At 43.4% G+C, this 26,284-nt stretch overlaps 1 protein-coding gene across 2 annotated transcripts in view; it reads right to left on the bottom strand.

Annotated features, from left to right (window-relative positions):
• Nucleotides 1-15,634, bottom strand: part of ZDHHC9 (zDHHC palmitoyltransferase 9) — a 31,988-nt gene extending 16,354 nt beyond the window's left edge. Inside the window, exons 1-4 of one of the 2 annotated variants that reach the window (XM_081793367.1) lie at nucleotides 15,435-15,634; nucleotides 15,022-15,089; nucleotides 13,539-13,840; nucleotides 3,330-3,490 (exon numbers count right to left, since the gene is read on the bottom strand). In XM_081793367.1, coding sequence (XP_081649493.1) covers nucleotides 3,330-3,490; nucleotides 13,539-13,705 — 328 coding nt within the window. In that variant the 5' untranslated portion in view covers nucleotides 13,706-13,840; nucleotides 15,022-15,089; nucleotides 15,435-15,634. The remainder of the gene's footprint in view (nucleotides 1-3,329; nucleotides 3,491-13,538; nucleotides 13,841-15,021; nucleotides 15,090-15,434) is intronic. The other variant, XM_081793368.1, reaches the window with a different exon arrangement.
• Nucleotides 15,635-26,284: the final 10,650 nt, after the last annotated feature.

Raw genomic sequence — 26,284 nt, 5'->3', positions numbered from 1 at the left:
AACAGAAAATACATTTAAGAAAAAATAAAAATCACTGACAGTCTCTCAACTCAAGGATACCCATGCATTTTGGTACATTTCCTTAACAGATAAATAAACATTCATGATTTTTAAAAATTTGAGATATAGATATGATTTTGTACCCTATATTTTTCACTTAACATTATATGGTGAATGTTTTTCCATGGTTGTTAAATTCTCTTCCAAAAAGATGAATATTGGCAATATAATAATATTCCATCATATGCACATCCTGTAATTTATTTGACCATTCCATATAGTGGCACATTTAAGTGGCCTCTGAGTTTTTACTATTTAAGTGATGTTGCATGCAAAAACCTAAAATATCACAGATAAAGCTTAAATCCTCTTTGATCACCACTCCAATCCCAGTTCCCACCTCCCTTCCCCAAGAATATATACGTGTGTTAAAATTAATTTCTAAAACAGAAAGATAAAAAAGAAAAGCATGTTGAAATCTGAGTAGTAAATATGAAGTTGCTGGCATTAAAATAACTAGGCCCATATTAAAAAGAAAAAAAGTTTGGGCTTAAAATTTCAGCTCAGGTCATGGTCTCATAGTTGTAAGATTGAGCCCCATGTCTGACTGTGCTGACAGCGCAGAACCTGCTTAGGATTTCTCTTCCCCCCCCCCCCCCGCCCCTTCTCTGCATGTATGCTCTCTCGCTCTCTTTTTCTCTGAAAATAAATTTTTAAAAAAGAAAAGGACAAAGGAAAAAATGCTGAGCTAAAAATCCTTCTGTAGTAATTTGTATAACTCTCTGATTATTTCCTTTAGCTAAACTCTAAGCGAAGTGGAATTACCGAGTCAAAGGGTATGAACCCTTAAAACCCATACTGCTTATTGCCAAAATGCTTCCCAGGCAGATTGTATCAATTTGCATGCCCATCCATCTGTAGTGTATGAGAATGCCTGTCTTGTTGCCCCCTAGATGTGCAGGATAATTCTAAAAACAGAATAATTTTTCAATTCACTTTGATTTTAAAAATATCTACCATATGGAATTTTTTTCCTTTTTTTGAAGAGTGGGGTAGATGCTGTGAAATCAAACAATAACAGTGTGTCACAAGTCTTAAAAGGATGATAGCTATTCATTAGAGAATGATAAAAGTACCAGCATGCCACCTTAATATTCCTTTGCATGTGCTTTACATGAGGGCACCTGTGAGATACAGTTCATGGTTTGTCCTCCCCATGAGGCACTATGATACAAGGAAATCACAGTGTTGCCTGCTGCCCATCCCCCAGCCCTCATGCACAGCATACCCAGCATAGGGCTGAATGTAGTGTTGACCAAAACTTGCTAACATAAACATATGTATGAACTCAAGAATGCAATCTTCTACACAGAGAACATGCTAAAAGGGGAGGTCAGAATGTGACAGCTCAAACCTGGGCTCTAGGCCCAGTGATCTGGCAAAACAGAACTAACCTTGCTAATACCTGCTGTGAGATGCAAAAGACAAGTCAAGGCACTGCCTTGACCTTCAGTTTCTCCATATGTGAATGGAAATGGGATGATAAAAGAATAATCCAGATGGAGAAAAAATGGCACACACAACTCTCCCTCCTATCTTCCTCCTAACTACCCCAGCTTTACCAGGTCTCCCCTGAACTCCGGCTGCACCAACACACCTGGCCTCTTCTTTCTCCCCACCATACCCACCCTCTCCCCATCCCTAAGTAGTTCAGACGTGCACAAGCCTATGTCCCCTTGGCTCAACTAAAACAGGATGGAATTTTTAAAAAAGAAATTCAGGGGCGCCTAGGTGGCTCAGTCAGTTAAGCACCGGGCTTCGGCTCAGGTCATGATCTCACAGTCTGTGAGTTCAAGCCCCACATCAGACCCTGTGCTGACAGTCAGAGCCTGGAGCCTGCTTCAGACATGTGTCTCCCTGTCTCTCTGCCTCTCCCCTGCTCATGCTCTGTCTCTCTTGCGTGCTCTCAAAAATAAATAAACATTAAAAAAATTTAAAAAAAAAGAAATTCAGCAAGAAGCCAGAGGTAAATGCAGCTAAAATAAACAAAAGAAATACAAAAGCTTTCAAACCACTCTAAGAGTATCAAACCATCATACTTTACACCTTAAGCTTGCACAATGTTGTGTCAATTATATCTCAATAAAACTGGAAGAAAAAACATCAAATGGAAATGGGAGAAAATATTTTGTTAATAATAGCATGCATATAAACATCAGGAATAAACTCAATATGAGAAATACAGAAACTAGGCTTTAAAACTATAAACATTTTATCCAAGGGCATAAAACTCAATCTGAAAATAAAAACACAACATTTTCTTAGATAGGCAGATAATATTATATAAATGTAGATTCTCTCAAAAAATATAAATGTAATGTAATACCTATTATAACCCTGATAGATTTGTGTGTTTTTAATTAAATAAAATAATATTAAAATAAAAAAACAAACAGTCTAAAAATCTAGAAGCATATTGGTGCTCCATGGGCATAGCTTTTAGTCTTACAACTTCCGGGTCCCTTTCTTCTACTCTGTCTGGCTTGGATGCTGACTCAAGCTACTTGGGTACTGGACTTGCAAACAATTTAGGGAGGCACTGATGTTGGGTCTGCTGGGTTCCCAGTCCCTGCTAGTACTGGTATCACAGCCTTCTTTCCCAGTATGAGCTCCTAGGATATTCCCTCTAGCCCTGGGATCTTCAGCTTTAATTTGTGGAGTCACCCTGGCCCGTGGCTGTTGTATCACTTTATCTCTGTCCCAAAGAGACCTGAAAACTACACTGTAATCAGCCTATAACTGCTTCCATTTCCTTCCTTTACCTTCCTAGAATTCTCAATGGTTCTTGGCACCATGGCTGTCTCCTCTCATCTTGTGTATTCCCTTAAATCAGGAATTCTTGGTGGGGCCCATGAATGTGCTTCAAAAGATCCACAAGTCCCTGAAATTACAGCCACAATTATATGTATATGTAAACATATAAGAATATTTTTTATGAAAAGAAGGCTTATAGCTTTCATCAAAAAAATCGAATGCGTTGATGACCCTTCAAAAGTAAAAAAGGCCATCCTCTTGGGAACAGTGCAGCAGGACCTTGGTAACAAACCCCTACTGAAATGCAACCCAACACAAGAAAGTATGAAGCATATGGCTTTCAAATCTTGCTAAACCTGCCTTACCAAATTCATAGGGTGGTCATGATCTCAGATTCAGTTTCTTACAGGGAAAAGGCTAGAAATGATTCTTAATCTGCAACTACATGATTCTATTCCCTTAGTGATTAAAGTCACCCACTGCACAGCATCTTGCCAGCTGGTTAGAAAACTCACCTATCTCCATTTCTATGAAAGCTGCTTCATCTGGTAGGGCCCGCGGGATCACTCCAGGGTCACTGAAGCTGGTCCTCAACAGTGTAGCCATGGAGAAAAGGAAGAGCATGGCAGCAAACACAGGGATGGCAGGAGACAGCTGGACAGCCAGATAGCGGCATCTGAAGAAAGCAGCCAATTGAACATTTAGTTATACCTACCCTGTATTGACCTCAAATTGTTACCAGCATGTCGATCGGGTCTCCACAAGAAAATCGGCAGTACCTTGAGGGAAGGGACCATGTTTTTTCTTCTCTTGAATTACCCATAACTCCTTATATATGGTTCTGCACATAATAGGAAATCAACAATTATTTGATTGGTGGACCTATAACCTAGAGAAGACAGTCTCAAGGGACTTCTATCACCAAGTCCAGTCCCTCCTTTTGGCCTGCTGAAAACCCCATTTCCTCTGTGCCTCATGAAAGGCTCACACCTATTAAGGTCAGGGAAGCAACTGAGCCTGGACTTGTAATTACCATAGGTTGCTCTTACTCTGGGAATATGTAGAGCTTTTCAAAAACACTCATCTAGCATTAGGCCTGAGCTCAAGGAGGAGGAAGAAAAGATGAGGACCATTTATGAAGCAGGGTCCCAGTGTCAGACAGAGGGTAGGTCTGGCATGCTTCAAAGCCAATGAAAAGTTTCTGGGCTGCTGACTGACTTTGAAACATCCATTCTTTTCTCTCCTCAATGAGCTCTGCTAGTAGGTGCCTACTGACGTTAGGCAAGGAAAATCTCCTAGCACCCCTTCTCAACATAATGTTTCCTCCCCCTTTCCTCATAATTCATCTGGAAGACTACCCCTCTTCCTCTCTGGATATCCCAGCTCTACTCATCTTTCAGGTCCCAGAGACATCAATGCCATCATTGTCATCATCACAATTTACTGAGCATTCACCATATGCCAGGCATTGCACTAAGCCCTTTATATGCACCATCTCATTCAATTCTCACACTAAATCCACAAGGTAGGTTTGATAGAGAGAGGTCTTAGAGAGGTCTTGCCTCCTCTGAAAGGCCTATCCTAAGCTGCACTAATCTCTCCCTTCTCTACCGCTGTCATCCTCATTGCCAGAGCCTTGTATTGTTTCCTAGCTGTTTTTCACTATGTTGACCTCATCTCCCCCAGCTGGACTTCATAAGAGCAAGAACCTTGTCTTTTTTGGAGTGGGAACATTTGGGGTTGAATTGTGGTTCTACCAGCTCCTAGCTGGGTGACTTAATTAACTTCAGTCTCCTTATCTGTGAAATGAGGATAATAATAGCACTACATAGGGTCATTTTGTGGATCAAATGCATGAATATAAATAAAGTACTTAGAACTGTACCTGACACATAGTAAACTTTAAGTAAATGCCAGCTGTTAACAATTACCATCATGCTTCTTTATGTCCCAGAGCTTAATGCAAGTACGGGAACAAAGAAGCTACCAACAAATACTTGTCACATTCAACTGAATTTCAAACCAAATAAATAGGAATATGCGATGAGAGTTATCACTGACCTATTTTTATTCTCTTCCTCCTGGGAGACATTTTTTCATTCAACACAGAGATCTTCTCTTAGAGGCAGACTATAAGTGGATGAGCAAGGACCAGAGGGAGAGCAGAAAAAGTACGCTAAGGAAAAAGGCTTACCTCATCGGCATGGGGATTAAGCAAGCTGCTGTCCATTCAGAGCAAACATTTAACCCCGGGGTTATACATTCGCTGTAGTTTTGGAACAGTCCCCATGAGATCCTCCCCTTGCCTCCCCGCCACACACACAACTGCATGAAGGGTGCAAGTCAACTATAATATTAGGCTGAGCGGTTTGTCATAAAGGTGAACATATGTAGCAAACTTGCAAAATGATGTTTGTGGCTTTTTGTTTGCCTGCTTATTGCCTCCTTGGTCTTAGTCTGCTTTTGTATGACTTATTTCTTTCTAAAAGCTAAGGGTAGGGGACAAAATTTGAAGAACTGAAGGATCTGACTTAGTACAGAGTAATTAAAGCCCCTGCATATCACTACCTTGTGGATTACCCTCTTTTCCATTGTTCCACCTTCAGTATACAGATAATCAAGAAGTGAATTCAGAAACAAAAGTCACCTCCACCTACCAGGGACCCAAAGGACACAAGAGAAATACAAGACTGTTTCACAAGCAAGCCAAGTAAAATTACCACACTAACAGAAAACAGCCATCTTTCTAATCACTGCCCATTTCTAAGATCACTCTTGAAAACAAGTAATGTCTCTAGAACTCAAACTGCTCTGGGTGTACAGCATCCAATAAATAGACTTAGAAAAATCAGAGCCAACCAATCAGCCACCAAAGGGCTTTTAAATTGTCTTATTACAGGAAAAAAAAAAATAGAGAGGAAAAAGGGGCGCCTGGGTAGCTCAGTTGGTTGAGTGTCTAACTCTTGATTTTGATTCAGGTCATGATCCCAGGGTCATGGGACCGAGCCCTGTGTTGGGCTCTGCACTGAGTGTGAAGTCTGCTTGAGATCCTCTCTCTCTGTCTGCACCTCTCCACCACACTCTCCCTTTCTCTTTCTGTCTCTCCTCTCAAATAAAAAAAAAGAATACCAAATAAAAAAAGATAGAAAATATATATACATCTCTCTCTCTCTCTCTCTCTCTCTCTCTCACACACACACACACACAATGTTAACCCCATGCACAAAGGACCTGAGATTAACTAAGTCCCATTCCAACACCTGCTTGTCAACCAGACAAAGAACAACTTAGATTTGAATTATGCTACGCCATCAAGGATAAAGGTCTCTGTAATCTCCACATGGACTATCTTCTGCACCTGCTAAAACAATCCACTCTGTGTGTCAACAAGTACACAATAGGCCCATTGTATTGTTCTCCAGAGATGAGGCTACTGGCAGCCAGTTGTCACTAGTGAGTGGGTGTGGCTGAGAAGGCAGATGTGGAACCAACAGGCCTTTCCACTCCAAGTAAGAGGAAACTAAGAGAGCCAGTGGCTAAGACTACTGTAAACTATAACATGTCATGTCTGTCTTTAGCAGTTATGATCAAAAATATCCACATAGGTTAATACCATAATTGCAGTAAGCTAGGGGTCTGTCTCTGACAGGAATAGGGTATGTGAAGATTTGGTGGTAATTCCCAATATTGATCTGAAAAGTCAGGAGTATCCTAAATCAGTAATTTGTCTTAGTGAAAGATGGGATCTGTCATCCACAAATATAGGCTGTTTTTGAAACCCCCTAGTACCTTCCATTCATATCACTTCTTGGAATACTAATATCCATACACTTCTTGAAACAGAACTCTCTTTTGTCTTCAAAGTGCCAAGAGACTTTCCCCCTTCTAGAGGGTTTAGTGGTTGCTTTTCTCCCTTGTAAATTTTATAAATGCTACCATGTCCCCACTAAGTCTTCATTTATTCGACCTGAAGAGATATCATTATTTTAAGCCATCTTCTACCAACTTCTTGATTGGCCTCAGGCTTCCATAGCTAGGCTAAATGACTGGACTTCCACATGTCCCATGGGCCACATGGTGGTACTGTCTAGCAGTAACCAGGCAGTGCCAGGCTGGGCTGGTGTGTCATGTCCCATCCCCCATCCCTAGCACGGTAGTTCATTGGAGGGACAATGATAATGACACAGACTTCAACTGATGTGAAAAAACTCAAAAGAGATTCATAAGTGGAACCTGTAAGAAACCAGACAGATTCCATAGCAGGGCTCTGCCTCATAGACTGGGAGTGTGGATTGGTGTTCTATACAATACTCTACCTCTAAGTCTCCCCAAAAGCTCAGTGCCAACAAGTATTTATGGGCCTAACAAATGAAGAACAAGAGAAAATGGGAGTTAATATTGTTATGGAAAACATAACTAACATATGAAACAGCTACAGAATAAGATAAGACCAGTAATTAAGGGTTAGGATGGTGATTCATACCCTAAGGACTATAAGTGGTCAGAGAAGAGCTCTCTTGGGAAGCTGGTGGCTGTTTGAAACTGCTCCCATAGCAGCCATTAAGGGTGGATTTAAGCACAGCTTGGAACAGCAGAAAGGGCCCAAGGATTAGAGCCCCATGATGGCCCTTAGCCCCACATAATGGCAATAAGCCTTTGCTATAAGTTCTCACTGATATGGATCGTTGTCTGTCCTTTTACATACTACTTACCTCTAAAGCATAGTAAACATATAGAACCACCTATAAGACTGACTCAAGGGTCTTCTGATGACACTTCAGAGTCTGCTGATAGGGAAAAAGTTTCCTTAGACACTAAAAACATAATTGAAAGTCAGCCCCTGACTGCTATGTAAAGGTCAAGGGAAGATGTATAACCCTGTCTTGTTCCAGTAGCAATGGGGAAAATTAACCAAACAGGGACATTTTCAATTTTGAGGCAATAAACCATCCTCTCACTGAAGAGGGCCAAAATCTGTAGCCAGGCAAGCCCGCTAAGTAGTTGCTAAATCTGTTATAATAGCAAATTTCACATTTCAGTTATACCAAAAGTAACAAATTTCAAATATAACAAATAAAATATTTCAATTATAATATACTCCTGCCTAAAAATTTAGAACAATTCCCCACTGCTTATTAATCCCCAAACCCCACAGGCCAGTATTCCAAGGCCCTCCATTAGTTAAACTGGCCTTACCTAATCATCATCATAAGATTCTTGTCTTCTCATTGCTCCATCCCAGAAACATACCCCTAATTACACTGAATTCACTAGCTTCTTGCTATTGTAAAATGAATAAGGTGCTTCCTTTGTTCTTAAACACAATACTAGCAGGCATCTCTGAGGAACATTTAGAAGGTCTCTTCTCTCCTTCAATAAACATCTCAACTGATGTCGGCATGCTGGGGGACATCCCTGTTCTTTGTGCTTGCTTTTCCCAAAATATAAAATCACTATACTCAGTTAAAACTCATTCTCAAAATATGGGAGATGCATTCGATAGAGACTGACAGTGTGAAACTCATTATCACAAAAAGTAGTAGAGACTGAATATACACAGATAAATTCTGAATGATGGAACTGCAAAGAAAGGAAAGCATACTGTTCAGAAGACATAACTCAACCCTTCTGCAGGGAGCATGCTTTATCAGGAAGTTGAACTTAGCCAAGTACTATAACAGATTGGTATCAGAGAGACAACTATGATGTTCTAAAACTATCATTTGGTTGGCCAAATCATAGACATAATCTTGGGCTAGGTAAAGCACAAGATAGAACCTGCAAAGAAAAATTTTCTGGAGAATGTTCTCTTGGTTAGAGATCATGATAAAGTCACTTTTCCCCCTTTCCAATCTCATCTAAGTAACTTCAGGAACCTGGATCTTGTCACTATAGGCACAAATATTCTGCCAGGTCAGTTTGGCTTTTGTCTACATAGCTCTGTGTCTCCTCAAACCTGGCAACTTTGTGTTGTCAGATGACCATTTCTCTTTCCTCTGTCTGCAGGGACATGATGCCCCTTTCATCAGGATCACCCACATGGTAATGAGGTAGGGAGCACATATTGCTTAATTTTTCTCCAAGCCACCCTCATTCAGGCAGCAAGGACTCTGAGTGGTCACTGAGGTGATGACCCCTCATAACTCACAAAGCTTACTTTCTAGGTTCACACTTAGAGATGGGTTTCCCTGTTCCTGCAAGGCTACCAGAATGCCATGCCAGGATGCTACCAGTTTTCTACAAAGATACCTTCATTTCCTAGGAGCATAGCTGGGGAGGCCCAAATAACCTAGATGCCACTAGGTAACATAATCACTAGCTAGCAAGAACCCAGAATATGCTGGTCTAGCACTTGGCAATATGCACACTTTAGTAAACCTGAATGTCTTCTGGATTCCATATTCAAAAGGTTACAATGAGATGAAAAGTAGTGTGTCATACAGAGGTATTGGTTGTCCAGCTGATCTTGGTAAAGTAACCTCTTCTGTGGACCTGGTTTCCTCACCTGCAAAAGGATGGAGATAGTCTCCAAGGCCCCTTCCAGTTCTACCATTCTATGATTATGTGAGTCAAGACATTTAAAGTGTATCCAGAATGTGTTATTAATTCAGTAACATTTACTGACCATCTATGCTATGTAAGGCCTGGCAGAGGGCACTGTGGGGGCTACATAGACATAGGAGATAGTCCCTGACATTGAAAGAGCTCAAAGTGCAATAATCATAGAATTTAGAAATCTAAGAAATGTCATAAGATTATGTGTTAAATGAGCAGTATGTATGATTAGTCCTACAAATGCAGGAATTATTAGAAAGGTTTCATGAAGGAAGGCTCAAGAAGGGACTTGAAAGAAGCGGTAGAATTTGGATAGGCTAGAAGTGGGTCAATTACTGAGCAGCGTTACAAAGCTTTTTTCAGTTCATCCAATTCAATGACTCCTCTGTACGTCAGAAGCAACTATGTGTGTCAGTCCAACAGGGTTTGATAGTGCCTTGATACAATTTCCTCTACATACAGCACAATGAGGCATAAGCACTGATCATAGCAGCAAACTGCTTCTACTTCAGGTGTCAAAAGTCACATAGTCATTCTTGCCACAAGAGAAGTCTGGGTACATTGACCCCACCAGTGATCTGGTCACAAAGTTAAAAGAGATAGCGAGAAAGCCAATTCCAGAAAACAGTGCACTTGGTCCTTCCCCCTAGCTTTATCAGGAAGTTGAATTTGACTACCTACTACAATAGTCTTTGAGTGGCTAGACACCTCACAGTTGTCAGCGTCATTCTGCTATAATGTCCTGACATTACCAGCCAAGCTGGTGGCTACATGTTTACACAAGCTGGACAGGGTTTGGCCAGAAAAGACTGAGAATGGCTCATGTGGTCAAAGCTGAAACTGGCATATACACGCACATTTCCTAAATGCCTCCCCCTAAAGATAAATTAAGAAATCCTTTTCTTAAGCACTGCACAATTTTCACTCTGCTTTTAAAGTCAATACTTTTACCATAGATACAATTACATTTAAATATGTAAATGTATTTAAATACAGCTACCTACTGGTAATCTATCCTTTCCTTTTTGTGTGTATTTGAATCTTCCAGACAAACACAACAGTTACGCAGAATTTCAGACTCTCAGAGTTGCAAGAGGCTCAGTGATAATGTAGTCCAATTTCCCATTCCAGGCAGGAATCCACTTTGTGACAGCAGCCCTTAGAGGTGGCCACCCAGTATCTTTGGAAACACTTATAACAACACAGAGCTAACTAGCTCCTAGATGGACAACCTTTATTCATTTTATGTATTCAGCCTACTGTCTGTCCAATGAAAATTACAGGCCCCTCCTTTGAGAAGTCTAAACATATAAAGGCAAAATCCAAAAATAAAAAGATATCCACTGGCACCACTAATGCTGCATGTTTTTCATCAAGGGGTGCCCACATGCCTGACCAGATTTCTCAAGCCATCTGGCCGACCCAGGGCTGTGCCATGGGCAGCTATAAATCAACTTGCACTTGTTCCTAAGCACCTGCTGCAAGCGAGACCCCACTACTAAAATGCAGGTCCAGATGTGCGGCAAGATCTAGACTTCCCCAAGGCAAAAATGCAACAGTAAGAGGATGTGGAATCTATGTTCCTAGACAATTTAGGGACGAAAATAGACAGCCCTCTTCACTGGTGGTTCAGACACCCTCACCAGCCTGAAGGCAGGGGACTGGATCAGCTGATTTCCTGAGGTCTCCCTATGTTCTAATACTAACTAAGGGGCCCGTATCCTGTCCCCCAAATCCCAACCCCCACTGTGTGGTTAGTAGTGAATTATATACTCCAAAGGAAACAGTCAACCAGAAAAAGATTTCATTCTTCAGAGGCATGCTGGTGTCCTTTGTACAGCCTGTCAACAGCTAGGCATAAAGCAACCACCACCTAGAGTGCGTATGTCTATATGTGACAGACACACATGGACAGACACACACACACATATGCACGCAAACAGATTCAACCACTCTCAGTAAAAATGATTCATTGCCAGGGTCCTCTCCCCTTCGGTCAGACTTATGCTTCCCCATTCCACTCCTTAGCTAACACGTTTACTTCCTTCTCCCTTCCCCCACTTCTCCCTCCCCCAGCCTTACACTAAAAAATATTTACTCTATCACACAGACAGCTGTAACTCAAGGCAGTTTATAAACAACCTCACCCTTCATATCTGAGGGCAAAGCACAAGAAATAACTTGGGGAAAAAAGTCATCTTGGTAGAAAACTTAACCTGCCTCTGTCAAACAGTAACTTAGCTAATTATAAGCTTCATCCCACAGGCGGTTTTGTTCAAAGGCCTTTGGGGCCTAAGTGGGACAGATCCAAATCAGATTCTGTCTGGCTCCCAGATACAAAAAAGGCCAAACGCCAATAGCTCCAAATTCCCAATTCCCCTGGACAGTCAAACCAGAGGTTTTCTGGACCCAGAATTACCAGCTCACTCACACCATAGAAACAAATCTCATCTCTATTTTAAATAGTTCCAACCTCACAAATTTAACTCTAAGATGGAGGGGAGTGGCGGCAAAAAGAGCTAGTGATTCAGCAGGGTAAGGACTGAAAGACAGGGAGAATGATAGAAAGCAGAGTTCAGCTCTGCACTTCCAAAAAGAAGCAAGGAAAGAATAAAGCAAAAAAATATTTTTTTTGGAGAGAAGGCTGAGAGGGGACAGCATTTTATTAGTGTTACACGTATGCCTGCCTGATTGCACATGCTCACTTGTACCACACACAAGTACACACATACACACACGCCACCGTAAACCTAAGACTGGGAAAGCAACTAAGAAGCCATCTCCAACCTGACTTCGCCAAATACTTCACAAAGTCAGAAGCAAAAGAGCCTTTGAGAAAGAGCTTCTCTGACCTTCCTTTTCTAGCCCTGTTATAAACTTCCCCCCACCCCTGCCACTGTTGCTCAAGCCAGCTGCAACCATCAAAAAGTCTGGCAAAACAGCCTGAAAAATCACTCTTGATGCACTGGGAAAGCCTGGAGCCCTTATAGAAGGACAAAAATGAGCTCCAAGAGATCAGAGCTCATTTTTTTTTTTTTAAATTTTTAGGGTTTATTCATTTTTTAGAGACAGAGCATGAGTGGGGGAGGGGTAGAGAGAGAGGGAGACACAGAATCCGAAGCAGGCTCCAGGCTCTGAGCTGTCAGCGGAGAGCCTGACGCGGGGCTTGAACCCACGAACTGTGAGATCATGACCTGAGCTAAAGTCAGACACTCAGCTGACTGAGCCATCCAGGCGCCCCAGAGCTCATTTTGATTACCCACAAAGGCTAGCCAAGGGGACCCCCTCCTCCCTGCCACAGCCACACCCCAGCCTGGGAGCTCCCGGGGTCATGGTAGTGCATGAACTATAGCAGGCTCATATCAGGGTTGGCTCACAGTCTACACACACACCTCTTGGCTCCTCAAGGCCCTCCTCATAATAATCCCAAAGCAATTAGCATTGTTCCCATCCCTAGAGCGTACAGCATTCTCAGCATACCCAGTAGTCAAGCCACAGTACCCTAGAATCCAACTGGTCACCTCCCTACAGCAGTGACCTATACAGGCTTCAAATGGTGACTCTAGTACTAGCTATTATATCAAAGAAAAAAACAACTCCAAAGCTGGTATCAGACACACACAGAATACAGAGTTGTTTATGCTGAGTGATCTAGAGTGAAACTCACATTTAAAAAGCACATATGTGCCACACATGCAGCTGAGGCTGGAACCAATCTGCAAGTTCCCAGTTCAGTTGGCTTTTCAATTTAATAGCTAGGAGAGGTGACCCAGAATAACAGAATAGGTGAGTTTTGTGGTACAGAGTTATGACCATGAGGGCTGCCCCTAGGCCCAAGAGGGATGGGGAAGATGGAGTCTGTCACTAAACTCCTAAGGAGACCACTGAAAAGGAGAGGTGAGTAACAAAGACAAATGCCTTTATTTCCCAAGTGTGCCAGGGGTAGCCCCAAATCTGTGCTACAAAATTGGTATCAAAGGTCTTGGGTTTTTAATGAAGCACATACCCTGTTACAACCACAAGGAAATGAACTCAGTTAGCATAATCTATAGACATTACTCAAGAGGATAGTGGTATCCAAGGACCATCCACAAACTCTCCAGAAAGAAGGTTCTTCCCCTGGACTCAAAGTGACTATAATCAGGCAAGTCTACTCAACAGAAACTCACTCGAAGGCGAAGAAGAGTGTACATGTCCCCAAGATGAGGAAGAGGGTCAAATAGAAGATGCCCTTTTGCCGGGCCATCATGACTCGACCATCACAGCAGAAGGTGTTCCTGCCTGGGAGTTTCTCCCATTTCCGTGTCACCTTCTTTCTCACCACCATCACAGACATGATTGGAATTCCTGGTCCACAACGGGCTTTGTGATTACAAGAGAGAAGAAACAGAAGCTGAGCCCAGCTTTGAAATCACGATGCCTGCTATTGCTGCCGCAGGGTCAAACATCATCAAAAGTCCAATTTGTAGCCCTAAGAGAAAGCACAAAAAGAAAAATATGAGGCAGGAACAAGAAAATGCAGTTCAACCCTCCTTTACCAGAGGTGGAAAAATGAGCACTGCCTAAAGGGGTAGTGGTAGGGAAGTGGGAAAAGTTTATTTCCAATCTGTGTGTATCCTCTAAAAGGAGAAAAGGCTAAAGGTTCTCAAAAAAGAAGGGGGTTACCATGTTTTCTTACTATGGATTTAATAATCCCTATATTTCCAATATAATACTGATGATTTTATCATCATAGAACCTTGGAACTAGAAAGGATTTTTAGGGTGATAGCCCCAATTACTTTGTTTTGGAAACAAGTAAAGACCAAAGAGAGGAAATCACTTGTCCAGGGTCACACAGCCGCAAAGCTAAGCCAAGAAAACACGTCTGCTGACTTTCAGGCCAGGGCACTTTCCACTGTACCACAGTGTTCTATAATCATCAGTAAGAAGACTCAAAATAATGGTAGAGTTTCCCTCCTTCAGGAGCCATTCCCTCCCCTCCTCCATTCACCTTCTTTCTTTAATTAGCCACTCAAATATGAATCACACCAGGGAACAAGTCACCCTCTGGCAGGGCTAGGAGGTTCTGGACACTCTGTACACATATCCAGGTTGTATTTACTCAAAACAGATTTCCCCTAATCAAACCCTCTGTAACTTCCTGAGTCTGGGAAATGAACCAATCTTGCTAGTCTAGCCTAACATTTGTGGGAATCTTAATGAAACCACATCACAGACCTGTAGGTGAAAGGCTGACTTAAGCAGGAGAGTTCTGGAATGGTTGGGGGTGGGGGTGGGTGGACATGTCAGCAGCTAAGAAAAGTCATAAAGGTGCTTGCTTTCTGGGACATTCCATAAGTACCATCACCACTTGGCATCCTGAACCCCCAGGCCCAGGCTTTCTCAGCCACTGCCACCCTTCTCTTCTCAGGTGTGGTGCTGTGGCCTCTATTTACTGACACCACATGCCCCACGCTGGCAAGAATGAGGTGGAAACCTGCAGCCTGCCTGACTGATGAGAAACAACCAACCCGAAATCATTACGGGCTGGAGAGGGCAAGGGTCCAAATAGAGACTAGGAGATGAGCAGGGAAATGAGAAAGCAAGAAGCCTTGGCAAAGGGGAGGGAGCACCAGAAGGGCAGAGAACACTTCCTTTGTGTAAAACTAACCTGGAAAACAATCTCCTCCAGATAAACCGGCCCAGCGGGAGAAGGGAGACCAGGAAGGGGAGCCGGGCCTGGGAGAACAAAGATCAAAATCCGTCGAGAGCCAGCGACCGGCCCACCAGCCTGGGGCCCGAGGCCCGAGGCCCGGGCGGGCGGCGGGCGCGGCCTCGGGAGGCCAGCCCTGCCTCCGCCACGCAGCGGACCACCGCCCGAGGCAGGTTGGGACGCGCGCCACCTCCCCACGTTCATACACACTCACACACGCCCCGCCACGTGTAGTCAGCCGCGGTCAGGGGCTCGGCGGCTGCCCAGCCGAGAAGGCCAGTGCCAACGTCCGCGCGGCTGGGTACAGCGGAGGGGCTGTTAGCCCACCATGCGGCCGAACCCAGGAGACCCCAACCCCCACCCCTCGTTACCTGAACCCTGGAGACCGAACTCGGCGGGGAACTGAGGGCAGGAAGTGGACTGTCCCAGGGGACCGCGTCAGCCGCCAGAGGTGGCAGCGACTTCTCCTCCCCAGCCCGGAGGCTGCCTCCTCCTGACAAGGGGCCCCAATGGTCGGGGCCCTAAACCAGCTGTGGCAACCGCCCACCGCTGGCCGAATGGAACGCTCCTCACGTCACCAGGTCGTTCCAGTAGTTGCTCGCCCCCCATTGGCTGCTCGGCCTCGGCGCCTCCGCCCCTGCCACCCCTGCCCCGAACTACCATTGGCTACCCCGAACGCCACTCGACGCTGCCTCCGCCCCGTTCCCCCACCCATCTCCCGGCTTAGTGCCCACCTGCCAAGCCACTGCCAGCCTCCCTTTGGGGTCCGAGAGCCAATGTGAGAAGCGTCGCTTTCTACTGATATAGTTACGCAGACACGGAGGTGAAAGGTATTGCTGATGGGACAAGGAGAGGCAGGGAGGGGTACCAGCCTCTTACACACACGGCGAGACGCTGAAGCAACACTGGCTCACAGATCCGGGTGCTCACTTGGGCTCACCCAGGGCTCATACTAGGTCCGCCCTGGGCCTCTTCGGCCCTATTTGCATGAAATCAACCGCGACCCGGGATTTTACTCGTTTTTGGCATAAAGACAAGTCCTCTGCCTCCCAAGTCCCATTCAGTAGTTAGGGACTTCACCTCTGTCCCAGCCACCTGGCTTTTGGAAGAAAACACACATAAAAAGGAACTTGAAAGGGTCACCTGTCCCCAGGAACATAGAATCATTTTGCAGTACCGAAAACAAATAATCGACGAAGTTAGAAAAACTCTACTGACAGGACTTAAATTCTTCCAGGTAGGTAATGAAGTAACATTGTCAAGAAGGTTGTCAATTACTGTTCGTTTTGGAAAGCTTATGATAATTGAGGAGGGCGGGGATCCAAGGCAGAATCCCCACCCACCAACCACATTGATTTTTTTCCTTCTGCCACTCTCCCCTCTGCAGTTACTGCCACAATGAGCCACTGCTACTGATCTGAGTGAGTCGCATCCTTTAGAAGTTCGAGATTGGAGTGGGGAAAACAGTTGAGAACCAGGGAATTAATCTTATACAGAGGACTTTAAAAGGCATTAAGTCTGTTTTCACTAGTATGGCTCTTGGCTTCCAAATATAAGAGGAAATATGACAAAGGGCTGAAGGTGGCCTCTCCTTACCTGTCACACTGTTGGGGACAATGCCTAGATTGCTACCCATTTTCCTGAGCTTGAATAAAGTTTCTCTACGGTGAGAGTATTTGTAATTAGTACACAGGAGACTGCCAAAGCTCTTCCCAAGGCAGAGTTTTGGTGTGTTAGTTGAAGGACCATGTACATGGTCAGGAACTAATTCTCCTTTACAGTATTTGGGTCCCACATCATATGAACGAAAAAAAAAAGCCATCTAATGATAATTACATTGGACACTTTCATGGCACCACCCTTCAATCAAAAATTTAAAAGGATTAAAAAATCACTAGGTAATTCTCTTATGAGAGAGATGTGTTATAATTAATTTGTAGGGTAAAGTATATCTTTATAAAGCTTCTATTGTTCCTTAGCACTCATGCTGATTATAATCACTGCTTTATTCCCTATAAACTGTATGATCACTATAATTGCCTCCAGTTCTCCCCTTTGATTCCTGGAAGGTGCTGGTATTGCACACGCTTGGCTATCAAAGGGAGAGGAACTTCCCTCGGCCCCATCGGACCCCTGGATTCCCAAGCCTGTACCCACTAGATGCCCTTAGGGATAGCATGTGTATCCCAGCTGCCATCCCCCTGACTGTGGAGCAGTCAAAAATAAATCTCTGCAGCTTCCAAACATACTTTGTCCATATCTCAGGTGCAGGTGAAGCTCAGGGAGTCCTGTAATCGATGTGTTACAGCAGTGCATTCCTGGGCTCTGCCCCTCCCTGCTGTGGGTCACATCCCTCTGGGATTAAGTGGCTGTGTAGGTCAGGCTTCTTTTATTACAATCTGTTATTACTTGTGTTTACCACTAAAAGAAAAATAAGGAAGATTTATATGGACAAACATTCTGTAGCACTTCCTTCTATGTAATTACATCATTTTATATAATCCTGAAAGTCTTAATGCACACACACAACTAAATTGTGACTACAAAATGAGATTGTTTCTTTTCTCTTCTCAACAAACCTCCCAGACTTTATGTATCCAAATGAGGGTTGGTTCCTTTGAAGGGGAGTTACAGCCATGTGATGGGCACTAGAAACACCACTGGAATAAAGGCATCAGCTTCCATTGTGTGGTATACATTTTGGTGTGCTTGTTTAAAAATATCTGTCTCCATGGAGCACGTGGGTGGCTCAGTCGATTAAGCATCCAACTTTGGCTCAGGTCATGATCTCGCCGTCTGTGAATTTTCGGTCCATGAGTTTGAGCCCTGCGTCGGGCTCTGTGCTTGACAGCTCAGGGCCTGGAGCCTGCTTCCAATTCTGTGCCTCCCTCTCTTTCTGCCCCTTCCCCACTCATGCTCTCTCTCTCTCTCTCAAAAATAAATAAACATTTTAAAAAATCTGTCTCCATATTTATGGATCCTGCATTAGTGTGTATGGATGTGTAGGTATAAAGTGCGATCCTGAGAGCTGCCAGTGGGTTGCAGCTTGCCTGTTAGTGTTCCTCCAGGTATTTCTTCAGCAAACACCCAAAGACCCCTTTAGTACTTCGTGCAAGAACAGACCCCCCCAAGTCAGCCCCCATCCTGCATTCAAGCTCATGATGACCCTTTTTCTCTATTTTCTCAAGTTTCAACCCCACTATGTCCCCTTGCCCTCCTCCCCACACACGTGTCCCATCCCACCCCACCTACCTGACCTGCAATCCTCTCCAGACTTTCTGGCTATAAATAAATATATATTTGTAGAATGAATTGATGAGCAAAAGAAAGAGCCACAGGATGCCCTGCCCACACGTAACCAACTAGTTCTTAGCCAACAGCTATTTCCCTAAAGCCTGGGCTACTACCACTAACATAGAAGAAGCAGAATGGTGTACCTAACAGAAGGCACAAAAGCTTTATTGCCAGATAGACCTGGGTTCAAATCCTGACTCTTAGTAGCGTGTATAAACTTCTGTAAAATAGAGGTGCCTCGGTGGCTCAGTCAGTTGGGCGATTGACTCTTGATTTCGGCTCAGGTTCATGATCTCATGGTTTGTGGGATTGAGCCCCGCGTCGGGCTCTGTGCTGACAGCGTGGAGCCTGCTTGGGATTCTCTCTCTTCCTCTGTCTCTCTGCCTCTCCCTCTCTCCCTCCCTCAAAAATAAACATTAAAAAATAAACTCCTGTAAAATAGAGTTAATGCCTATTTCATAGAGTTATAAAGGAGATTAGAGATAATGTGTACTAAATGTCTGGCATATAGGAGAAACACAATCAATGCTGTATGTTATGATGACATCGGTACGTAACTACCCTCTCTCACCTCATTCCTTTGTCTACACTACTGACTAGGGGATAGAAAGGTAAAAGGAAGGAAACCTATTCTTTACTTTGTTGAACCCATGTCATCCATGTGCCTCCATGTCTTCATAACCTCTAAATTTGTCACTGAAGTTAATCCTTACCTGACTGACCTCTTGGCTCCCCAATCCCAGGGGCACCCCACTCTCTGACTAGGAAAAGCTTAGGCAGTAATCTTGTTCTAGTCAAATGGCTGTTCTCTAGCACCATCATCCTCACCTGTTAAGTGAATCCTCAACATTGCTGCCACATTATCTGTTGCAACAGGTGAGAGATCAGTGGAATCTCTTTCATTACACACCTCCTGTATTCATAACACTGTGCTGGCATTGTTGGCTCCTGTCAGAGACTGAAAAACACCTTTAAGATGCCACTGTGTGAAAGCCAAACATACAGAAAACCCAATAAAAATGCCTGGGGCGGCAAGGAAGGTGATGTTACAATGCAAGTGAACTGCTCATACCGAGCCTTTGTTTCAGTCTCTGATACCTGTCTGCTCCTGCCAGTTTTCAATTTTGTTTCATCTCTAGTCTGTGGATTTGTGACTCCATCCTGAATGGTTTTAGGTGTTGTGGTTAAGCCCTCAACACTTGCCCTAAGACTACTCACTCACCAATAAAGACCATTTACTGAGGACCTCTTCTGAGCCAGGGATTATGGTAGGTGCTTTATATAAATGAGGTTCCTAGATTGTGGTCTAAACTTGATATCCAAGTGAGAGCATCTGATACTGACCCGGCACAGCCCTAGTCTCTGACACTACCCAAGCCTCTCATTCCAGGTGCTGACCTCAAGGGATTGTGTTGCCCAATATATAAACTGGTTTATCATTTAATCATTAGGTATGTATTGAGCACCCACAGTTTGCCCAGCCTATACTAAGCAGTATAGGAAATACCAAACAAGTATATGACATGATCCCAGCCTCTAAAGAACCTGAAATATTCAAAGACAGAAAAGACCAGCTCATGTGAAGTCATTAAATATAAATAAAAAACAGCGCAGAGTCCAGTTCTCAACTATGCACAGTAGAGTCTCCAACCTTTTTTTTAATGTTAATTTATTTTGGGGAGAGCGCAAGTGGAAGAGGGGCAGAGAGAAAGGGACAGAGGATCTGAAGCAGGCTCTGTGCTGACAGGCTGACAGCAGCAAGCCTGATGTGGGGCTTGAAATCACAAACTGTGAGATCATGACCTGAGCTAAGTCTGATGCTCAACCGACTGAGCCACCCAGGTACCCGGAGCCTCCAAACTTTTAAGAAGAGCTTTCCTTGGGGCGCCTGGGTGGCTCAGTCGGTTAAGCGTCCAACTTCGGCTCAGGTCACGATCTCGCGGTCCGTGAGTTCGAGCCCCGCGTGGGGCTCTGCTGACTGCTCAGAGCCTGGAGCCTGTTTCAGATTCTGTGTCTCCCTCTCTCTCTGCCCCTCCCCCGTTCATGCTCTGTCTCTCTCTGTCTCAAAGATAAATAACGTTAAAAAAAAAATTAAAAAAAAAAAAAAAAGAAGAGCTTCCCTAGGGGCGCCTGGGTGGGTGAGTTCAAGCCCTGCATCGGGCTCTGTGCTGACAGGGCTCTGCTGACAGCTCGGAGCCTGGAGCCTGCTTCAGATTCTGTGTCTCCCTCTCTCTCTGCACCTCCCCCGCTCACGTTCTGTCTCTCTCTCTCAAAAATAAATAAACATTAAAAAAAGAAGAGCTTGCCTCAAAAGTTTGTACCCTCTCAAATAGTGTTAGAAGAGTAAATTAGCAATTTTTTTTCAATACGGCTATTCATTAGTATCTCTTACTGTTTTTACATTTCATAACCATTGACCCAACATACCTACTTCTATCCAGAAATACCAACACAAAAGCTCAAAGATATATGTTCCAAGATGTTTATGTTAGCACTGCATGTAATTGCAAAAGTTATCACACAAAAATTCTTTAATGATTGCATTGGAGTACTATGAAGCTATTAAAAACAATGACATAGAGCATATATCAGAAAAGAGCATACCATTATCTTTGTATATGTGTATATATTTCAATAAAAATTTTACGTTAAAAAGTTAAGCATGTGCTGATATGCAAGTATGCCCAATATATATCAAGTTTAAAAACCAAGTTTCTAAATGTTTATAAAACCCAAATTTTATTTTTTTTTAATTTTTTTTAACGTTTATTTATTTTTGAGACAGAGAGAGACAGAGCATGAACGGGGGAGGGGCAGAGAGAGAGGGAGACACAGAATCGGAAGCAGGCTCCAGGCTCTGAGCCATCAGCCCAGAGCCCGACGCGGGGCTCAAACTCACGGACCGCGAGATCCTGACCTGAGCTGAAGTCGGACGCTTAACCGACTGAGCCACCCAGGCGCCCCCCAAATTTTATTTTTAAAAAACCTTGGGGCACCTGGGTGGCTCAGTCGGTTGAGTGTACGACTTCAGCTCAGGTCATGACTGCACAGCTCCTGGGTTCTAGCCCCGCTTCAGGCTCTGTGCTGACAGCTCAGCCTGGAGCCTGCCTTGGTTCTTTGTCTCCCTCTCTCTGCCCCTCTCCCGCTCATGCTGTGTGTCTCTTTCAAAAATAAACAAACATTGAAATTTTTTTAAAAAATAAAATTTAACAAAAAAACTTATTTTGTGTAGGTGTATATATGTATGATTTTATATGTGTGTATTTTAAAAGTCTGGAAGGATATATAGCAAACAGTAGTTACCTCTGAGGCGTGAGGGTGCTGAACAAACTTTTAAGTCTTATTTAATACATTTCTTTAATGTCTGACTAGTTACAAAGAACATTATTAATTTTAGGACTTAATAAATTAAGATTTAGAGGCACCTGGGTGGCTCAGTCTGTTAAGTATCCAACTTCGGCTCAGGTCATGATCTTGCCATTCCTGAATTCAAGCCCCGCATCGGGCTCTGCACTGACTGTTTGGAGCCTGCTTGGGATTCTATCTCTCCCCACCCCCACCCGTCCCACCCCTCTGCCCCGCCCCAACTTGTGCTGTCCCTCTCTCTCAAAATAAATAAATAAACTTAAAATTTTTTTAATTAAGATTTAGGAGCACCTGGGTGGCTCAGTTGGTTAAGCATCCAACTTCAGCTCAGATCATGATCTCACATTTCATGAGTTCCAGCCCCGAGTTGGGCTCTGTGCTGACAGCTAGGAGCTTGGAGCCTGCTTCAGATTCTGTGTCTCCCTAGCTCTCTGCCCTCCCTTGCTTGCGCGCTCTCTCTCTCTCAAATATTAAATAAAATTTTAAAAATTAAGATTTAAGGGGCACCTGGGTGGCTCAGTCAGTTAAGTGGCCAACTTCAGCTCAGGTCATGATCTCACACTTCGTGGGTTTGAGCCCCACATTAGGCTCTGTGCTGACAGCTCAGAGCCTGGAGCCCCTTCAGATTCTGTGTCTCCCTCTCTACACTTCCCCCATTCATGCTCTGTCTCTCTGTCCTTCAAAAATAAGTAAGCATTAAAATTTTTTTTAATTAAGGTTAAAAAAATTATTGGGGCACCTGGGTGGCTCAGTTAGTCAAGTGTTTGACTCTTCATTTCAGCTCAGGTCATGATCTCGAGGTTCATGAGACCAAGCCCCACATTGGGGTCCACACTAACAGAGCAGAGCCTGCTTGGGATTCTTTCTCTCCCTCTCTCTCTTCTCCTCCCCTACTCGTGCATGCTCACGTGCTCTCTCTCTCTCTCTCTCTCTCAAAATAAATAAATAAACTAAAAAATGCCATTTTCCAATAATTAAAGCAACTAGAATGTGGAATGATGTAGAGCAATCAGTGGAGGTTGTAACATTGGAAATATAAAGAAGAAAATGTAATCAAGGCCATTCCTTGGCTTTTCACAGAAATATATCTATATAATCATAATAAGGTAAAAAGTATCTATTGGTTTTCAACTTTTGGAAGCCAAACTACAGACAAATCACATAAAACTTAATTATGATTACAAAGTATAAAGTAAATATTAACAAACTTAATGTAAAAGCATAGCATACAGAAATTGGAAAGTAGACAAAATTAGGCGAGGTGGAAAATTGTGTGGAGGCACTAATATTCTAATTTTAGAAAGTGCATAATCAAGAGATACTATCTATAGATGATGAAACAAGAAATAGAGACTTGTGTTTCTTATATAAAGTCACAAAGGTAACCAAGAAGACATACAAATAGAAAGATACACATTAGAATGGTTGTCTCTGGAGAGATGTACTAAATAGAGGAACTAATAAGAGTGATGCATTTGGAGGAAGAGAGGAGTGTTGCTGCCATGTAAGTGAGCGAAATCCCACCTATCAGAGCAGCAAGTCACTAGATGTTTACAGCCAGTAAGCCAAGCTCAGACAGTATACCCATATCATTTAGAGAAAAGGGATTATTGCAATACTCCCCTTACTGGTCTCCTTGCATCCACTCTTGCCCCCTTTTGTTCTATTGTTAACATAGCAGCTAGAGAGATTCTTTTCAATGTTAACTCAGATCTTGCCACCCACAGCTTGTCGAATGGCTTCCTATGTATGAAATAACAGAAAAAAATACATATTGGTCTCTGCCCCCCAGTTCATGGCACAGAGCTAAAGCCCTTCTAAATTCCTAAGTGGTAAGAGCACTACCAGCATCTTTTGTACTAATGTTTGGTCTTTGACCCTGGTTCCTGACACAGGGCTTCTGAAACCCTTGTAATTTCCTGGATGATCGAAGCATCTTTTGTTCTAATGAGGCAACTCTGGTGGGCTCTTGGATGGCTCCTGGATGAGGGATGGTCACTAGAAAGATCAAGCCATGATTAAAAGCTAGGAATTTTCAGCCCCACCTCCATCAAGAGGAAAAGGGAAAAGAGCTGTAAATGGAGTTAATGATTGATTATGCCTATGTGATGAAGTCTCCAAAAAAATTCCGGGAGTATGGGATTTGGAAAGCTTCCTCGTTGGCGAATGCATCCATATACCAGGAAACTGACACATCCCAACTCCACAGGGACAGGAGCTCCAACACTAGGAACCCTCCCAGATCTTGCCCTATGTAGATACACCATCTCCATCTGGCTGTTCATCTGTGATCTTTATCATATCCTTTAAAAACCTAGTAAACCTAAATAAGTGTTCCCCTGAGTTCTGTCAGCTGCTGTAGCAAGTTAACAAAACCCCAGGAGGGGGCCATGGGAACCTCAGATTTATAACTTGTCAGTCAGAAGCGCAAGTGACAACCTGGACTTGTCATTGGCATCTGCAGTGGGAGGGGGGACTGAGCCCTTAAGCTATGGGATCTGACACTATCTCCAGGTAGATAGTGTCAGAATTGAATTCAACTGTAGGACACCCAGCTGGTATCACAGAAGATTCTGTGTTGTTGAGGAAAACCCCCGCACATCTGATGTCAGAAGTGTTGCAAATGTGACAGTAGTATGAGAGTAAAGGAGACACACACAGGAAGGGAGAATGAGACTTTTCTAACACACCATCTCACTCAGAACAGAAGCCAAGCTCATTACAAGGGCTTACGAGACCTTACACAATCATCTACCTCACCATCTCCCAAACCCTGCACCTCCTGCTACTCCTTGTTCATTCTGTGCCAGCCCCCGTGGACTTCTTGCTGATACTTGAACAAACTGGATATGTTCTACCCAGGACCTTTGCACTGGCTGTACTTTCTGCCTAGAATGATCTTTCCCCAAATATTTTCATGGCATGCTCTATCACCTCCTTCAGGTACTTACTTAAATGTCCCTTTCTCAAAGAGGCTTTCCTTGGCCACACTATTTGAAATTGCACTCCCTCCCCCAAATCTCCCTATGTTCTTTCTCTGATTTATTTTTCTCCCATAGTACTTAGTGTCTTTTCACATACTATACATTTTAATTATTTATCTAGTGTATTGTTGCCCTCACCCACTAGAATGTAAATAAAAGCAGGGATTTTCGTGTTTTTACCACCTTTATCCCCAGTGCTGAGGAAAGTGATTGGCACATAGTAGATGCTTATTAAGAGCTAAATTGCATCCCCCCAAAATTCATATGTTGAAGTCCCAGTACCTCAGAATGTAACTGTATTTGGAGATAAGGTCTATAAAGAGGTGATTGAGTTAAAATGAGGCCATTAGGATGGGGCTCTGATCCAGTATGACTGGTATCCTTATAAGAAGAGGAAGAGACACTAGGGGTACAAATACACAGGGACAGTCACATGAAGAGGCACCAAGAAGGTGGCCATCTGCAAGTCAAGGAGAAAGGTCTGGATTGGATCCTTCCCAGATGGCCCTCAGGGGAAACCAAGCCTGCCAGAATCTTCATCTTGGACCTCTAGCCTCCAGAACTGTGAAAGAATAAATTTCTGCTGTTTAAGCCTCCCAGTCTGTGCTATTTTGTTATGGAAGCCATAGCAAACTGAGTGCTCAATGAATATGTGGTTTGAATGAAAGGATAAACAGGTGGATGGATATGGCAGGAACATTAGCAAAACCCAAACCAGAAACAGTTTAAAAGTGGTAGACCTCAGGGATGGGAATACAGGTGAAGAGGAGCTGGGCAGGAGATAGTTGCTTTCTATTATAAGTAGGTCCTTTGGTACTATTTAACTTGTATCTACATGAATATATTACTGGTAAACAGTCTTTTTTTATTTTAAAAAATGTTTATTTTTTAAAAATCAATAAAAGTTAGCTAAACCTCAGGCATACAAGGATAATATCTCTTTCCCTGTTGTCAGACCATAGCTTCTTCTATGGCCTGTTTTATCTTCCCCAGTTTGTAATCACCCACCTATCTTTTCTCCAGTTGACGCATTTTCTTCCTGGTAGACTCAGTCTCTTTTCCTCCCAGACTCTGGTGTTCAAAGTCCTTTGGCTTCAGCACTTCTTTGTTTGAGAGACACAGGAAGTATGGATACCCCTACTTCTCTGCCATGTTCCATAGCTTCTTCTATGTAAACAAGACAATTTCAGCATATTACTCCCCAAAATTCTTCATCCAAAGGTAAAATGTGTGGTCATTTCAATAGGAATTTGACTTTTTCCCTAGGTAGATCTATCATAGCTCTTAGATGGGATGGTCACCCTTCCAGTCTCTGGAGCACTGTTCGTATACTTTACTGTATTTCATCTCTGTCCTCGACTTTTTTTATTTATTATTCTATTTATTGTCAAGTTAGCTCACATACAGTGTAGTCTTGGCTTCAGGAGTAGATTCCCATGATTCATCACTTACATACAACACCCAGGGCTTATCCCAACAACTGCCCTCCTCAATGTCCCTCACCCATATTCCCCACCCCCCAACCCCAACCCCATCAACCCTCAGTTTGTTTTCTGTATTTAAGAGTCTCTTATGGT

Source organism: Panthera onca, chromosome X, assembly GCF_046562875.1.
Source record: "Panthera onca isolate mPanOnc1 chromosome X, mPanOnc1 haplotype 2, whole genome shotgun sequence".
Lineage (NCBI taxonomy): Eukaryota > Metazoa > Chordata > Mammalia > Carnivora > Felidae > Panthera > Panthera onca.
The sequence above is the reverse complement of the archived record's forward strand: the minus strand, read 5'-3'. Positions and strand labels throughout refer to the sequence as shown.